General features: G+C 38.2%; 2 protein-coding genes across 2 annotated transcripts in view; one reads left to right on the top strand and one right to left on the bottom strand.

The window, feature by feature from the left end:
• Lztfl1 (leucine zipper transcription factor like 1) overlaps positions 1–7129 on the top strand; it is a 25745-nt gene extending 18616 nt beyond the window's left edge. Inside the window, exons 8-10 of the mRNA XM_021206306.2 lie at positions 2432–2608; positions 3902–4005; positions 4670–7129. Coding sequence (XP_021061965.1) covers positions 2432–2608; positions 3902–4005; positions 4670–4688 — 300 coding nt within the window. The 3' untranslated portion in view covers positions 4689–7129. The remainder of the gene's footprint in view (positions 1–2431; positions 2609–3901; positions 4006–4669) is intronic.
• Positions 1–19162, bottom strand: part of Ccr9 (C-C motif chemokine receptor 9) — a 97651-nt gene that overhangs the window by 72287 nt on the left and 6202 nt on the right. The gene's annotated exons all lie outside the window — the stretch shown is intronic.

Genomic DNA, 19162 nt, shown 5'->3' with positions numbered 1-19162 from the left:
TCTTGAAAACTTGAACCTGGAGAAGTTAACTACACCCCAAAAAGGGGCATAAATAAATAACCCCAGAACAGTAAATCAAAAAGGAAGGAAACCCATATCACATCTTGAAAATTGCTCTGTAGACCAGTCTGGCCTCAAGCTCACAGAGATCTACCTGCCTCTGCCTCTCATGTGCTGGGATTAAGGCACAGGCCACCACTACCTGGCTAGTCTATGTCTTTTTATTGGGAAATTGAGACCATTAATACTGAGTTATTAATGAACAGTATTTATTGATTCCTAAGATTTTATTGTTGTGATATGGGTATCCCTCCTTTTTGATTTACTGTTCTGGGGTTATTTATGCCCCTTTTTGGGATGTAGTTAACTTCTCCAGGTTCAAGTTTTCTTTGTAGTGTGTGGGATTGGTGGATTGTTTAAATTTGGTTTTATTGTAGAATGTTTTGCTTTTCCTCTACCAATTATGGTTGATAATTTTTGCTGGGTATAGTAGTTTGGACTGGCATCTGTGGTCTTTCAGAGTTTGTAGAACATCTGTCCAGGCCCTTCTGGTTTTCAGAGTCTCCATTGAAAACTCAGGTGTTATTCAAATGGCCTTGCCTTTATATGTGAGTTGGTCTTTTTCCCTTGCAAATTTTAATATCCTTTCTTTGTTCTGTATATTTAGTGTTTTGATTGTTATGTGTTGTGGGACATTTCTTTTCTGGCCCTATGTATTTTGTGTTCTGTATGCTTCTTGTGTCTTGATAGGCACTTTCTTCTTTAGATTGGAAAATTTTTCATCCATGATTTTGTTAAAAATAGTTTCTGTGACTTTGATCTGAGTTTCTTCTTTTTCCTCTATCCCTATTGCAGGTTTGGTGTTTTCTTTTATTTATATATTTATGCATATTTACATTTATGATTGCATGACTGAAGAGGGCATTATATTCTATTGTAGATGGTTGTAAACCACTATGTGGTTGCTGGAAACTGAACAATTGAACTCAGGATCTCTGGATGAGCAGCCAGTACTTTTAATTGCTGAGCCATCCCTTTAGCTCCAGGTTTGTTTGTTTTTTTCATGGTGTCCCAGATTTCATGGATATTTTGTGCATGCATTTTTTAAGATTTAATATTTTCTTTGACTGAGCTATTCATTTCTTCTATCTTGACTTAAAGACCTGAAATTCTCTCTTCCATGTTTTGTAATCTGAGAATTTTCAGTTTAAATTTTCTTTAGTGATTCTATTTCTACTTTCATGTCTTGAAATGTTTTCCTTATTTCATTCAACCATTTCTATTTTTACTGTCTTCATTAAGACATTTGTTTATATCCTCTTTAAGGTTCTTGAACAGATTCATAATTGCTATTTTGAAGTCCTTGTCTTGTGCTTCAGCTAGATTGCATTGCTCGGGTCCTATTACCATGAAGTTACTGGCTTCCAGGGGAGGAATATTGTATTGGCTGTTCATGTTTGTATTTTTGTGCTGAGATTAAAGCATCTGGAATTAAGATGTTTCAAGTATGTTTTTAGTGAGGTGTCTGGTCATGTCTCTGTGGGTAGGTGTTCCATTCTTAGTTGCTGTTGCCCACTCTGGGTCCTAGACAAGTGGAGTCCCTAGTAGAGAGTTCTTCTGTAGGTTGAGAGTAATGTAAAGAAATGGAAATGACCTGAGAGGAAAGGCTAAGAAAAGGCAGCATGAAAGAGCTAGAGGAACTGGGGTCCACACCAGAAGGCACCCAAGAGATGGAGGTGTGGTGGGAAGCACCTGCAAGCAGGCTGCTACAGGACAAATAATAGTCTAGAGAGGTTGGAATGGAGGACAAGAAAGGTTTGTTTTATTTGTTTGTTTTTTGGCTTTTCAGAATGACTTGTCAGGGGGCTAGGATATAGCTCAGTTAATTAAATGCTTGCTTAGCACAAAGCCCTGAATTTGATCCCTAGTACCACATAAACTAGGCATGTTGGTACATGTTGGTACATGCCTATAATCCCAGCACTGGGGAGGGTGAAAGCAGGAGGATGGATGTCTAAGATCATCTTTGGCTACAAAGCAAGTCTGAGGCCAGCTTGATTTACAAGAAACTATGCCCCCAATACCCTTCTCCGTATGACTTGCCAATTCCTTTCCTGGTACACACAACTGTCAAATTGAGATCTCATTTCTTTTTTTCCTTTTTGACTAAAATTCTAGCAGTTCAAAAATCCTATTTCCTATGTTTGGAATACAGTGACTATTGAGTATATGCCCTGTGTACACCAAGGTGGAGGCTGGATTGAGCCTGCTGGCAACCCTGCTGGGGCTGGCACTTACCCAGACTGGTGAGAAAAGCTGTGTGCACATACAAGCATTACTCTTTCTCTCCTTGGATGTTGGGTCACTATTTTAAAACTGCTGTTATTTAGTATATCAAGGGAAATTATACTCATGTATTTGTTTTTCATAGGATTTTCTAAAGGCCCAAGACTTGGATGACTTGGAAAACACAGTTGCAACTCTTCGGAGTGAATTTCAGAAGACACTTAATGACAAGACAGAAAACCAAAAATCTTTGGAGGAGAACCTAGCAGCAGCCAAACACGACCTCCTCAGAGTACAGGAGCAGCTGAGCATGGCTGAAAAGGTCAGACGGAAGAGCTTTGCCTGTTCATGGCTGTTATCTAATAAGAACAGTAGAGAGGCACAGATGTGACTAGATAAGTGGTACACAGTGTCAGGGGCAGTTCATTTTATTCTGAATTTTAGCCAATGTATGTTCTGAAGAGTTATCATTTCTTGGCACTTACCTTCTTCTATCTTCGTGATAATAAACAAACTGCTCCCTCCCTCCTCCACATGCTGCCTACACCCTTACTTTGCTGTCTGTCTGCTGGTTCTTCTATAGCCTGAGAGAAACCTGGATGGCTTTTGTTGTTGTTGTAAGATTTTGAAACCTTTTTTAAAATACTGTATATGGGAAATAGTAAATTTTTCACTTTAGGAATTACATATTTAAGAATATGGATGCAGGGCTGGAGGGTGGCTCTTAACCATCTGTAACTCCAGTTTCAGGGGATCCAGTGCCCTCTTCTGACCTTGATGGGCACCAGACATTCATATGTTATACATACATAAGTACATGTTATGTAAAACATTCGTATGCATAAAGTAAATAAGTAAATCTATTTTTTCAATCATAATTCTTTTTGAAAAAGGATTGGGTACTAGGTATGGAACTTATGGCTCCTACGTATTAGGCAAATGTCCTGCTAGCTGTGCTACAGTCCTAGGAACTAAAACCCTTAAATTAAGGGCTAGGAAGATGCTTAGTAGTTAAGACTCTTGCAGAGGATTTGCATTTGGCTTTCAGCACGCATGTCACATGTCTCAAAACTACCTATATTTCCAATTCCCTGCGTGAATGATGTTTATATAAATTCACACTCAAAAACCCTCCTCCTTGGGATTTAAAACTTGGGGGTTTAGAAAAATATTGTACATATTTTACTTAAAAGTTAGTTTATATGTTGAACAGGTTCCCATATCTAGGGCACAGTGTGATTAAGTTACTTGCTAACATGGTGTTACTTTGGAAAAAAGTACTATTTTATTAGCTTCTCCTTTCAAGTATGTTTTTAAAGAAATTAGAAGATTAGCAAACAACATGCATTTTTATCACATTTATTATTCTTTTTGTTTTGTTTTGTTTTTGTTTGTTTTGTTTTGTTTTGTTTTTCAAGACAGGGTTTCTCTGTGTAGTCCTGGGTATCCTGGAACTCACTCTGTAGACCAGTCTGGCCTTGAATTCAGAAATCCGCCTGCCTCTGCCTCCCAAGTTCTGGGATTAAAGGCGTGCGCCACCATGCCCGGCAGCGCATTTGTTATTCTTTCCTTAACGTTCCTTGGTAATGGGCTGACAACATTTTTCATAAAACAGGAGTTAGAGAAGAAATTTCAACAAACAGCAGCTTATCGAAACATGAAAGAGATTCTCACCAAAAAGAATGATCAAATCAAAGACCTACGGAAAAGACTGGCAAAGTAAGCTGACTGATCCTGACTTGGGGTTCCTCTCCCCCTTGCCTGCTGGTGTCAACCAGTCAGGCCCAGTTGGCCCATTGTTTAGTCCACTCTTAGAGTTGCTCTTAGGCTCAGCTAGACCCTTTCCCTCACCACACTGTACTCAGTTGCAAGCAAAGGCATAGAGACAGCAGCTAGCAAGGCCATACTAGGTATGTGTGCTTCGTAGTGTTCTGGCACTGATGTCCTTTGCTAGTTGGGGTCATTTTGTCATCAGTGGCTTTGCATACCCAGCTGAAGCTGACACTTTGCATTTGTTCTCAGGAAAGACATCTATAAAGTAAATTCGAGATTAGAATTGTCTTGGGAGGAGGTTTGCTAACCCTTAACTCATAGATATGTTAGCTGTTCTTGTTGATTTTAGGATTGTTGTAGTAATTGTACTAAGATATCAAGGGTCTAACTTTTAAATGCAGGCCTAGAATCTGAAGACATCTTAGGTGATCTGATGTAGACTCCAAGTCACCATCATAGCACTAGCCTTGAGTATAACTAACTTCTACTGCAATAGGGCTGTAAAATGAGCAGTAATGACACTCCTGGGATAGCTACTAGAGGGACTTCACTTACGGCAGTAGCAAGAACAAAAAGGATCATGACATTATGCTCTCAATTTTATTTCCAGATATGAATCTGAAGATTAAAGACTGGAGGTTTTATCTAGAACCCGCCACACATGAACATACACGTTATCTCCATCCACCTCAGGCATGTATTTTGAAGCATTTTGTCATATTCTCTTCTTTTTCCAATGTTTAGGCTTTCCTTGTATATTAGAACTATCATTCTTATCTTCAGTTTTGTAATTGGGAAGAGAAAAAAATGTAATGATTCTTTTCTATTGTCCCAAATACCACTTTGTCAAATGCTCCAGAGCCTCCATGCAAGTACAGTGAGATTTCTTCATGGTAGACAGCAGTTTAGAGTGGGAAGAAGAGCCATCCTTTTGCTTTAGTGAGTGAACCTTTTAATGTTAGAGAACTGGTAACATCTATACTTGTACAGTCACTAAGTGTAAAGATAAATAGTAAAGTTAAGATTTTCAAATAAACCTTTTATTTTAATAATAAAATCTTAGTTTATCTAATCATCAAAATGTATAAACTAATGGAAAATATGTTTACTTACCACTCTTAGTCAACATTTCTATTCAATTGTAAGGGAGAATAAGCTGAAGTTAACTCGGTTAACCTTTGCATCTCTCTGTCATGAGTGTTGCTTATTATAGGAGATGCAGACATTTTGCATCCTTACTTACCACTGGTCTGTGTTATGGACAGAGAAGTCAGATTCATCCTATACTTTCATAGTTTAAAAGGCAGATGTACTCTGAGTNCATGTAGCCTTTAGAATTATTTGCAGAATATCCTTTTAGCTTATATGTGAATTAAAATTCTTTCAAACTTTGACTCAACATAAAGTCACTAAGTTCCAGGTTGAACTTTGGTTTGTATGTGTGTAGAAAAATGGCATTTTCAAGAGATTTTAATATCTCTATTGATGTACTTTTCCTCGGGTGACCATATATAAAGTATCGGAAACAAGACATGATGCCTACAATGTGTGGTGCCATGATTGGTATGAGAATAAAGATCATAAGACAGTTAAAACTCAGAAAGAAAGCATTTGACCTTCACATGTTAACATGGAGAAAGTGTTCTATTTCTCAAAGCAAACATGTCACATCCTGTGTGAACACTCTAAGAGAGGCTTTTCCATCTCCACCAATAGAGAATTTATTCCCAGAGAAGAGTACATTGATCAGAGCTTACATCTTTATTATTTTCATTCATACACTTCATATTAGCTTTGACTCTACTGTGGGAGTTTTGTAACTTTGTTAAATACTAAACGAACAAATAATAATGAAGTGATTTCTCCCTAAAAAAAAGTTGGGAAGGCAATCTTAGGATGATGAATGAATCTGAAAGGGAAGAGAGAAAAAAAATAAAAACAAAGCAAAATTTCCTACACATTTTTTTTCATTCATTTGTTTGCAGTTAGACCACTCATTAGTTTCATGTAGGGCTTGCATTGAGGATGCAGTTTCACCCTGTATTTCTGTAGCCCAACATAATTCCCTCTCTGAAATTCCATTTGTGGACCAGGATGTTTTGAATAAGTCAGAAACCAAACCTTGTAACTAAGTGGAAAATGTGTCCTTGAGAAATGGTTTAATTGTATTCTCCCTACACCTTTCTCAGCTGAAGGCCAGGAAGAAAAGACTTGGTAAGACACCGCACCACATGTAATACATTGCTGGGTAGAATATTTTATTTGAAATATTCTGTGTAGTATGTTCTACTTGTTGAATAATAAATTCAAAAGTATTTCTGAAACCTAAAAAACTGTTAAGCAGTAAGATAAACAGATGGGTTGCATAACCATTGTGATGCCTGTCTTATAGCATTTACTGCATAATCGCTGTGCCCGTCTCTTACAGCACTGACTCAGCTTTTCTCACTGTTCTGCTTTGTTTTTAAACTCAAATCTCAGCAAAGTTTCACTTGGTTTCTCAGTTTTAGGATTTACTGAATCATTTAACTGAAAAAGCCTGTTTAGTCTATGTATTTTGGCTGTCTAGGAAACTACTTTGAGCCTTAATTGAGCTGATAGTGTACAGGTAACTGTGGACAGTCTGATGGTAAACTATCTTAATTGAAGCTGTTGGCCAAGGTGCAGCACTTAACCTACTATGCACAGGGCTCTGGGATCAGAACCCACACAATAAAATAAAAACAACTAAAAAAGATGTGGCTTTGATTTAACTTTAAATTAAAGCGTTTGAAATTATGATTGAGACATTTTGTTCACAAAAATAAAATGCTAAGGGTTTTGTTATTAATGCCTTCAATTTTATTATTAATATCAATTTAAATGGTTATTTGCTCTCATCTTACGTGTATATCTGTCTGTGTTGAATATATATTTAATCATTTGCTTATGTCTTATAAATCTTATATAGAATATTTTGCTCTTTTAGATGTGTAATCATATTTGATAAAGCCTTTACTATCATTTCCACTTGGATAAACTGAATGAGATTCTTAGATATCTTTATAATTAATTGCTTGCATTTTTAATATATTAGGTTATAAAACTTTGGTATTGTTTACCCTCTGCTTATGCATAAGTGCCTGTGTCCTGAGCTTTGCTATTAGAAATTTAAGACATGATTTATCTCATATAATTAAGTCTTTGAAGATAATTCCATCTCAGCAAGCTAAACCACCATCAAAGAAACAAAACAAACAAGAACCGTTAAATATTTCCTGAAGGGAAATGATAAAAAAAGGTATTAGGATGGCCTTGGTATCTTTCATATTGCCACTAGGTCAACCATTAAAGGTACCACAAAATCACCTGTTTATGTGAATTAATGAAAATATAGTCAGAGCTGAAGAGCTGGCTCACTAGTTAAAAGCACTTAGTTATCTTGCAGAGACTCTATGGCATAGAGTTGAAACCTAATTCCAGGCTCTTACTTGATGGCTCACAACCATCTGAAACTTTAGTCCCAAGGGATCTGACACCTTCTTCTGACTTCTGCAAGCCCCAGGCGCTCATGTGGTGCTAAGACATACATGTATGCAAAACACTCATACACATAAAATAAATAAATCAAATCAGTAGAAAGAAAGAAAAGGAAGGAAGGAAGGAAAGGAGGAAGGAAGGGAAATATATCAATCTCTGTTTTCATTTCTAATGTGGCCTTGGAAAGCAAACAAGCTTTGAAACCTCAAGACTTCCTGGTTGCATTGCATGAAATTATCAATCATCCATCTCAGCTTTGTTTTAAATACTGGAAGTATGTAGGCAGCTGATTTAGGATATATAGATGCTATATTGCTTTATTTCTTTCTCTTGCTGTATTACTCTTGCTAGGATTTCTAGTTAACTAGAAGTAGTTGTAGAAGACATTCTTGTTTCTTTCACAGTCTTGGGGGAAATGCTCTAAAATTTTAATAAGAATTATATGTTCAATATTCTATATCAGTTAAGGAAGTTCTTTCTTACTTTGCTAAAACCTACAAACAGGTGTTAAATTTTTCAAAATTCTTTTTCTGCATTTACTGAAATGGTAATGCATTTCTTTTTCTTTTCAAAGACAGAGTCATACTATATAGTCCATGCTGGCTTTGAAATCTTGCTTTTGATGCCTTCATTTCCTGGGCACATTTTATTTTTTTAAATGTTAAACTACCCTCAGTTGTTGTAGCAGTATGTGGGTGCTATAGGAGAGTGGCTCTGCCTACTAGTAGGTTTTTCAGGCAAGTGTTAATCTGTTGCTAATCTTAGATTTGGTAGGATGCCTTCTGATTCTCCCAAAGCATAAGAGTATGGGAAGCTATCTGAAGCCATCTCCCACTCATATTCTTTCCTCTTGGGAGGCTTCCAATGTGCTCAGAATACATTGGCATGTAAAATATAAAAATACATACTATGAGGCCTAGACTTTGTTTCTCAGTGAAACAGTATCTCACAATTGTTGTTGTCCTGCTGTTTTGATGAACTGTTTTCCTTTTGCATATGTGGGGGAAAGACCCAAGAAGCTGGCACCTTTGGCTTACTCTCTTTTGTTATTGATGTAAGTAATAAACTGCCTGAATCTAAAAATAGCTCATCGCATCTTTTACCATCTGTCTTAGTCTGACCTTGATCTCACTTTAGCTGCAGCTGTATATGTAGTTACCTCTCAGGAACTAAGGAATAAACCTGCAACTGCTACAATAGCAATTGACAGCCAGCCTTCTGCCATCTGCACTTTTAGAGCTGTGCAGCTGAAGAAAATGCCTACCCAAGTTTATGCTCCCTTTGGGAAGAAAGGAAAGGGAGACTGTACCCAACAGCAGTCATCCTAAATATAAAAATGTTCTCTCAGGCGCAGTGTGTGTTGTCTTCCCAGGGTCTATAGCCATTCTGTTACACCTGAGTGAGAGTCCTGATGATTCCCTTCCGGTTGCCCTCAGGCTGCTATCACCAAAACTGAAGCTCATAAGCCATGCCCAGCATATATATGCCCCAGCCTGTCTACCCCTGGATTCTGACCTCAGTTATGATATGTTATATATTGCTGGGTCTTAAGTTTTGCAATATTCATGTCAAAACTGGTCTGGAATTTTCCTTCCTTGGTAAACATCTCTTACTTGAAAGCTGCCAACAATGTTTCTGAGACCATAAATGATTAACTTAAAAAAAAATAAAAAAAAATAAGAAAACAACAAAAAAAAGGCTTGATCTCTGATCATATTCAGCAAAAGTTTTAAATACTTGAACCAGCATTTATAAGTGCAGTGATCTGAAGTAAGCCCATTTTGAAGAAAAGGCAGTAGAGAAGAAAAGAGTGGGAGTGAGGTAGTGGGATAATGAACAACTCTCTGTATCTCTTAGGACATCTCCCATCAATCCAGCAGAGGTTTTGCATGACTGGGGTTGCTGCTGTTTGTCCTAGGGCCTCTGCAGCAATGGAGGAGTGTCTTCAAGGTGTACAGTATGAATTCAGTTATCAGTGTTGTCTTGTATAAAGTTCCCTATAGTCAGCAACTATCTGCTGTCTTGGTTTTACATCTTTTCCTTATGCTGTATGTTCTTAACGCATAGTTTTGGACCTCAAAATAACATTTTAGGGTTATTCTAGGGTCAATAGTATTTGCTTTAGATAATTATTGCATTTTCCTAAATTTGTAATTGCTTTATTCTATCAGATCTTTTAAATAATATATATCCATTTTAAGGGAATATCTGATGAGTTTTGGTAAATGTGAATCTCCATGTGACCTCTGCCACAATTGAGAAATGGGATATTTTACCCTTCTCAGCCCCTTGTATCACTCTTCCTGATCTGGTACCTGAGCAACCACTGATCTGCTTTTTCTCTTGATATCTTAATGTACCTTTTAAAAAATTCATATGATGGAATCATTGTTAAATGTACCTTCTTTCACTCAACAAAATGTATTTAATATTTAAGATCTGTCCTTGTCTGTGTAGATACCAGTAGTATATTCCTTCCATTGTTGAGAAGTTCCCCAGAGTATGGTCTATCATAGTTTATTCAACCAACTCTCAAGAATATTTTCAATAATATTTACTAAATTTCATACACAAAATCAATATTTTTTGTTTGATTGCCTGTTGCACATCATTTGAGATACAGCATGAACAAAATAATGTGTGCCTTCATGAAGTTTAAAGAGGATCTAAAAAACAAATAGTAACTAAATTATATGATTATATGCATTAGTCCCTTATGGCTGCTCTAACAAATTGCACAATTAATGGCTTCAGATAACAGAAATGTGTTCTTAGTTATAAAAGCCAAAATCCTTAAGTCAAGATGTGGTAAGTTGGTTCTTGTTGGATGCTGTGAGGGAGATGTGCCTCATGTCTTTCCTGGGGCTTCTGGTGGTTGCTGAATATCCTTCTGTTCAGTGACTTATAAACACACCATTTTGAGCTTTGCTCTATCCTCACATCACCCTCTGTTTTGTTTTCTTTTTGAAGGGCACTTGTAACTAAATTTAGTGTCCACAGTAGTTCAGTATGAAGTGGAAAAAAACCCTTTAGGTTCTAGGTTCTATATAGATAATATTATAGGGGTTACTACAGAAACTCTCACCAAATGTTAAACAATGATAACAGAAAAGTAGACTAATTAAAGGCAAGAGTGCTGGAGATGCATGTTATAATAGATGCAACTCTAGTCATGTGGACAGGACAATCTAGTGAAAGACAGTGACAAAAGCAGTGTGAGAAGTCTGCTGGTGAAAGATCTGAAGTCAAGAGAAGAGCAAGCCACAAGCACTGCCTGGGAATGACCAGCACATTAAAAGGCAGTGAGGAATCATGTGGCTGAAGCCTGCCAGTGGAATACTATAAGAATTCAAGATTCAAGATTGATGATTGATTGGTTTGAAACAGGGTCTCACTGTGTACTCCTGCTGTCCTGGAACCTGGTTGTTTAACCAGGCCAACCTTAAACTCGGAGCTCCACTTGCCTCTGCCACCCAAATGCTGGGATTAGAATTTTAAAGTGCTATTTATTATTTATTTTATATGTATGAGTGTTTTGCCTGCATGTTTTTGCACACCACTTGCATGTCTGGTGATCTCAGGAGCCAGAAGATCATCTGGAACTGAAGTTACAGACAGCTGTGAGCTGCCATTTGGATGCTAGGAGCAAAACCCAGGTCTCTGCAAGAGCAACAAGTGTTCTAACTACTGAGTCGTTTCTCCAGCTCCGTGAATCCAGGATTATATGCTTAAGAACATGGACAGCTTTTGCAAAGTTGTAAACCATAGATAATAAAATCTGGTAGTAACATTAAAAGAGCCCATTTCAAGCCATTTGGGAGCAGGGTAATACAGGGAGAGTGGCAAGTTAAACTAGATGTATGCAGGTGGTAAAAGTGGTTGAGACTCAACAGACTGCTGAGTAGGCACACCATAAGCATATAGTTCAAAGAATCCTGCCAAAGGATTCTTCTAGAGTCCAGCTGAAGAATTGCTATTATCTGCACCCACAGAGCCCTGCTGGTCTCTCCCAGGTACTTGGTTCCTCCAAAAGCACCCACTCTTCTCACTTCTAGCACCTACTGTTCATCTGGGCTACCTGTTCTTGCTACTGTCATTGTTGTTTAACTATGTAATGGAACCATATACCCTATGTACTCCACTGTGTTCTGTTCCATCCACCACTGGGGTGATAGTTCAGAGATTTCATCTGTTATTGCATATGACAATCTTTTGCTTGTTCTCATTGCTAAATAGTATTGCCTTTTGTGGGTAGGCTATCATTTAATCATCTATTTTACTATTGATGCACATTTGGAGATTTCCAGTTTGGGCTACTACGAAGAAGTATATAAAGTGTGGTGTCATTGCTTAGTCACAACACATGTGAATATTCAACATTAGTGGATATTGTTCAAAGTCTTTCCAAGTCGCCAGTGCTTGAAGAGAGCTTGGTTCTGGATATGTTTTGGATGTAAAACTTTAATAGCATATTAGCCCTGATTCACAGACGATGGACAAGAGAACTCAAGGGTTGACTCCAGTAGTTTGCAGCTGAACCACTGCTGGTAAGGCTCATTATCAGCTGTATTAGAAGCAGGGATTTGGGCATATAGGTGAAAAGAAGACAAAAGCAGAATTCTGTCTTATATAGCTGCCCAGTAGGGGTATCAACAAAGAGGTAAACATCCAGGTTCCAGTCTCAGCAGATTGGTCTGGATTGGTAATGAAGCAATAAGTATCAGTGGAAGAAATTTTAAGCCATGGCAGAGGAAAATTCACCAAGGAAGTAAGTATAGATGAGAACATGGGATGCCCTATCACCATGAAATCTGAGAGAAATGAATCAACAATGATGCTAAGTAGCAGAAGCCTGTAAGGCCACAGGGAGATCTAGAGTGTTCTTAGAAGCAGGCTCAGCAAAGTCCATAAGGAAGGAGAGATTTATCTGCATCATACAGATCAAGAAGAGGACTACAAGATGCCATTTCAGTTAGGTACATGAGGCAGGGCATTGCTTGAGACCATACTAGTTTTGCTAACATCCTTTTCCGGTGAGAATTGGTCTGAATAACTAGAAGTATTAAGAAGAGAGACAGGGCTGCCACTAGGGACGTGATGAGAATGTAACTTTCTAAGCAAAGACATGAAGGAAGTAAGGGAGCTCACCATGGGGTGTCTATGGGGAGAACACAGTAGTGTAGAGATGAAGCACTGATGAAACAGCAGGTGGCATGCTGTTCCTGGAACCTTAAACAGAAAAAATAGTGGGAAAGTTGGTCACAAAAACAATGAGGGGTCAGGTCACATGGTCCTCAAATGTCACTCCAAGCATGTTGTCTTTTGTGCTGAAGTGGGGAAACTACTCAGAGGTTCAGGACCAAAGATTTTGACTTAATTTGATAAGCTTCAACATCATGATTAACAGAGGTATGTCACATGCTTACCCTTTAATCTCAGGAACACAGTGTGTTCTGTTACCCTCAAATCACATCAACATTGTGCTGGAAATCTAAAACAAAGCAGAAGGCTAGAAAAAAAATGGAGTGTTTGCAGGTGATTGTTAGAGATGTCTGTGCATGTTGAAAACAGCACTCTGGGATTATAAAAAGAAGGCTTCTGGAGCCTACCGCACATGGTGAAAATGTTCATTTATAAGAAAAATACAACAATGTAATTTTATTGGCCTTTACAGCTTCAAGTTCTATATAATAACAGTTGACACAAACTGAAAGTCCACAGTCATCATAGATGATATTAACAGTTATCTCTGTGACTGATCAAGCCAACAAAAGACTCAGAGAGTAGAACATAGCAAGTGAGTGAAGTAGCATGCATATCCCTCTTCACACTGTGCCCCACCTTTGTCTTAAGCACAGAATTGGTATGTTATGAAAATCACCCAGCCTTCTACTGTTCCATGTCTCAAAGCCCAACGGGTTTTAAAACAGACTGGTTTTAGAAAAATCTCCAAATGTTGTATCCAGAGTAATCACACTGCACAGGTTATAGCTACATACAGCATGTTTGGACAGTAAAGAAAATAAAACATGGCAAAGTTAAATCTATGCAAATCAAAAGAATGTCTTTTTTAGAGTATGTAGGGAGGTGTAGAAGTTCCTTGCCTTGTTCTATGACCATATACCTGACAAAACACTTAAGGGAAAGAGGGCTTATTTTTGGGTATAGTCTGTCTTGGTGGGAAAAGCCTGCTGACAGCAGTGTGAAGCCTTCTGATTTCCACTATAGTCAGGAAGCAGAGAGTAGCAAGTGGGGCCAGAGGGTAAAACTTTGAAGTCTGACCTTAGTGGTCCTCTTCTCCAAAAAGGCTCCACTTCCTAAAGGTTCAACAAGCCTTCCAAAACAGCAATACTGAGGACCAACTGTTCAAACACGTGAATCCTTGGAACACTTCACATTCAAACCACAACAGAATAATAGAATCATGAAGAGTATTTTTAAATTATAAAATCTATACTTTGAAAATTTAGATGGTCTCTAAAGGAAGGGAGGAAAGTTGAAGAAGTGAACAGAGTGTACTCTTCAACCCTGGAGGTTTTGTATTTTGTTACTTGGGTGAGAACTATGTGGATACTTGCTTAGTTAAGCACAACAAACTTACTGCATAAATGAAAACAAAACATACATCAGCAAAAATTATGCTACTTGGGTAGGTTGTACATTAAGAAGTAGAAACAAAAATCAGAAGAGAAATTGTGAAAGAGTGCCACAGGAAGTGGAATTATCAAAAATGCTCTTAGATTGTTTTTTAGTTTATTTCCAGGTGATGTGTCATCTCAGGAAGCAGGGAAAAGTTTGGGCTCCTTGGATGCATGAGGAGAAATTTGTGTGGCATATAGATATATAGCAAAATTATCTTCAACATACCTGGGAGTGATTGATGGTGCATATTCCCAGCACTCCTGTGTTGGTGTTATTTTTTGGTTTTGTTTTGTTTTAGATATTTTATTGGATTCCACCCTAATCCCTTCCAACTCTCCAACACTAGGTAGGAAAGAAAGGTTTGAGGGAAAGGGGGATGCAAACCACTATAGGCTACTCATTGCTCCTTAGGGGCGTTGGGTTCCTTGAGGCAAGTCCAATCTTTGTTTTCGGAATATCCAGAAGTCTGGCAAATCAGCAATCTAGCAATAACAAACACAGCAGAAGCCACAGCAACAAGCAGGGGCAGCAGCCATCACACCTTCTCAGGCTCTTTGCATTTAAACCCTCTCTAGAGTCTCTAGAATTAAACTATCTGCAGCTGGCAAAAATCATGCCCCTGCTAGTGCATGAGGCAAATCATAATCACCTGCTGTGAAGCAACCTCTTATCCCACACCTGGGATTGATATTTTTTTTTCACATGATATAACTGAGTTTTTTAAGAAGCCAAAGTTCTCACTGCACTCCTGGGATATGTAATCCACCCCCCCCCCATCCCCTGTTACTTGATCTGAACTTATTTTACAGGAAAAAAAAATGTTTTTGAGATAGGGTTTCTTCATGTATCCCTGGCTGCCCTGGCACTCACTCTGAAGACCAAGATGGGCGCAGACTCGAAGACCACTGTCTCTGCCTCCCAAGTGCTGGGATTAAAGGTGTTCACCACCACCACCCAGCCACAGAAGAAATTTTAAAAGTAGGAAAATCAGAAGTTGACAATAAATGATGGCAATGATGTCATTGGGAGAATGGAAAATGGATGAGGGGTTCAGCAAGTAAGTACTGATGTCTGGCTCCCTGAAAAAGTATATACCAGTTGTCATGGCAAGCTTTAGATGCCAGGTACTCCACATAACCCTGTCAACATGTCTTCCCCTTGAGACAAGCATCTGTGGATTTGGAATATTGAGGTATTATTATTATTATTATTATTAGACAGGACTTTGCTATTTAATCCAATTTGGACATAAACTCTTGATTCTCCTATCTCAGCTTCCTGCGTGCTGGGATAACCAGTGTACCATCACACCTGGCTTGATTTTATTTTCCCAAAGTCTCAAATGATTCTGATGTACAGTAAAGTATAAAATCCAGTATGCCCAGCTATGATGCCTATGAACCACAAAAATGGCCAGGATTACACAATCAGGGTGCAGAAGCAGCACACGTAACCAAAAGCTCTACAATTGGACTTAAGACCTGCTCAAAAAGAGAGAAAGCATGCCTGGTACTAGAAACCTAGCCAACTACCCAAGGATAATGAAGTCATGGATCTTGGAAGATAACCTATAACCACCACTTTACTAAAACAGCATAATCCCTAACTACATTATAAATGTTTTCCCATATACTCACATAGAAGTGTAGTCCTCACCCTCGTCAAAGAGGCTTCAACCCTACATAACCAACCCTACACAACCACAGACAACTAAAAATACCAAGAGTGGAAAGAAGAGTCTTCCTAGGGATGAGCACACGAATTGGTTATCCAGTACTAAATGGTCAGTCTTGACAACATAGTACAAGTAACATCATGCAGATTAAGGTTATATTTAAGAATATATATATATATATATATGTGTGTGTGTGTGTGTGTGTGTGTGCATATTTATTTGTGTGTACGTGTGCATATGTGTATAACAACAATGAAAAAGGCTATAAATTTTGAAAGAGCAAGGAGGGGTATATGTAAGGGCTTGAAGGGAGAAGGAAAGGCAAGGCAGAAATTATGTAATTTTATTGTCTCAAAAAATAAAGAAGTTTTAAGATATCAACATGTCTACAAAACTCTGGGATTCTATAAAGTAGGTCTGAGAGTCTGCATGTCTCACAAGTTCTCCCCCATGACACACTTAACAGACCACATTTTGAGGATCCAGATGTGAAAGAAATTGAATATACTTTGAATCTTGACCTTGTGAAACAAAGCATATGTATTTCCTGGCAATGTGGGACTCATAGAACTTCTGCTGTTGTGAGATGAGAGAACAAACCCAAAACAGCCCAGCAGGACACAATGAGATTCCTTAGGGGTCACTCGTAGAGACAGCATGGCCCCAGCCACACTTTGACCCTGGAAAATGTTTCCACAGTGTTCCAGCTGTTTTCCCCACCAGATTATGCCTTCTAGTGAGTCTTGATTCTTGTTCCCATCAAAAATATTTGAGGTGAAGGAATAAATTTAGCCAAGACTAACAAAATCTCTAAGGCGTCACCACTGTTCTCTGGGTCCTCTGTTTCCATAACACGTGGCTGGGTCTTGCTTAACCTACCACGATCAGCTGAGTGGTCATGGTGAGAAGCCAGAGTGTTTTCTAAATAAGCTTATTTCTGCATCTGTTTGAACTGACCTGAAAAATGTATTTGTTCCATTTGGGTCTTTCTGAGAAAACAATGTCCACTTTGTGTTGTGTACACCACCTAATTATTTCAGATTCCACAAACATCAATTCACAGAAAACCATCCAGGTTACTTAGGCTCTTGACCCAGTTGTCTTTTGGAAATGGGTATATGGACAAAGGGACACACTGTGCTGAATTTATCTTAGTTGAAGTCATTGGAAGCCCTGAATTTCTATCATTATGTTAATAAAAATTGACATTTATTATAGCTCTTCCCCAGTTTGGTTTTTGGTTTGTTTGGTTTAAGATTAAGGACTCTTTGTTTTCAAACCTTACACTTGTTTAATTTTCTTTTTTCATCTTTGTCACTCTCAGCAGAAACAGGGCAAGAAACAGCCCTAGCCTTAGCTGTCATCCCAGACCCAGTTCTGTGATCACCACCTTGTCTTCAGTTCTGGCCAGCAGTTTTTTGCTGTCATGGGGGCTGTCTGCCTCTTGTTAAATTTGTTGCATAATCTAAAGTTCTTAGAAGCAAGTGTTCAGTGAAGAGTAAAAATTTGAAAAGTGCAAAATGTAGACCTTTTGAAAAAAGTAATATACTTTTCAAAAAGCATGCATATTCCCTGAAATTCCATCAATAACATACAACTATTATATAAATGAATTCTACCTATCCTGTCACTGTGTTCAAATATGTATACATATAAAGATTAAGCTAAGCAATTCTCTGCAAGTAACCAGAGGGAAGTCTAGAAAGAACAAATTGATCTCACAATGAAACAATCAAATCCTAGTCTGGCCTCAAACTTGGAATGCTCTTCATTCCTCTGCCTCACAGAATGCTGGGACTACAGGCATTCCATCACTGTCAACCTCTCTTTGTATTTTGTACTGGTAATGAATTTTTAACAATGTTTTTCCTTCACCAGACTATGTAAAAATATAAGCAACTTCAACTCTAAAGCAAATATGGGAGTACTGTTATACAAACACATATACATAAATTCATGTTTACCTCTGTACATGCATATTCATATATTTAAGTTTTTATAACTACTGCATGGATCATTTATAAGATATCTTGGTATGTTTCATTTCTGTCCATGGAAATGCTTGTGCTAATATGTATCTATATATACTAGTGTACCAGAACACAAGTACTACAAGGTAGCTAGCAGCATTCTTCATAACAGCACAAAACTAAATAACCCAGATATATATCAACAGCAAAGTATATAAATAATTTATAATCATATAAATATTATTACAGACTGGCAAAAAAACCTATATCTATAATACCAATGTAAATGTGAGGCAGAAGTCAGATGCCAAAGAAAAAGCATTTAAATTTTCCCATAACATGAAAGTTGAACATAAGCATGCTTTCAGGGATCTGTGCTCAGGTGAATACATAGTAAAGTAGGGAAAGGTCAGTAGAGGGGTCACTTTTAGGGAAAGGACTGGTATCTGAAAGGAAAAGACAGGACAGGAAAGGGGTGCTGGCAACCCATTCCTGAGACAAAAGAAATCATTCTTAGGTTAAGACATCTCACCTTTATTTAGAAATTAGTGTACACCTAGTGTACCAGTCTGGGTATATGAGAATAGTGCCAGGGTGGGTATATGAAGAATTAAAAGAAATTGAGGTTACATTATAATCCTGGCATGAGAGGAAGCTTAGCCAGGAAGAAAGGCATTCCCCTATCTTTCCCAAATAACAGAAGGAAAAAAGAAAGGATATGTTTCTGGGTGTATATCCTTGTAATTTTGACCTAGGTGCCACTGCCACTCTCTTCTTTTGTCAAAGGTAAGGGCATGCATGGAGTGATGAATAGAGGCAACAAATGTAGGCCACACAGTTAGGTAAAGAATTGGTAACTGGCAGTCCTAAAAGGTTTTAAAGTGTTAGTGGGCCTTGAGAATATGTGTAAGCAGAGAAAGGGAAGTAATGCCAGAAGAGAGAGGTGACTTAGTTGCTGAAATCCAAGGAGTGAGAACCCATGCAGAAGATAACTAGGAAGGAAAGTGAATTTCAGACTTAAAATTCCCCCTTAGCTATCTATAGGATTATTAGGACCTTTGTTAAGTTATCAGTGGGATAAGAGATGTAAGAAGAAAGGATTGAGGCACACAGAGAAGATATGACCCAGGGCCACAGGCCAACACCTCAACCAGAGATTATTAATAAAGGAGCAAGGCCCTGCTGACATCTCACACCTGTGCTTGCCACACATGCAACCACAGCCTTGTAAAACTTTTCCAGAAGCTCCTAGCAGCAGCCCAAGGGTTCAGAACACGGGGTTTAGATTGCACAAGAA

The sequence above is a fragment of the Mus pahari genome, chromosome 10 (assembly GCF_900095145.1).
Source record: "Mus pahari chromosome 10, PAHARI_EIJ_v1.1, whole genome shotgun sequence".
NCBI classification, from domain to species: Eukaryota; Metazoa; Chordata; class Mammalia; order Rodentia; family Muridae; genus Mus; species Mus pahari.
This window is presented reverse-complemented; position numbering and strand designations above follow the sequence as displayed.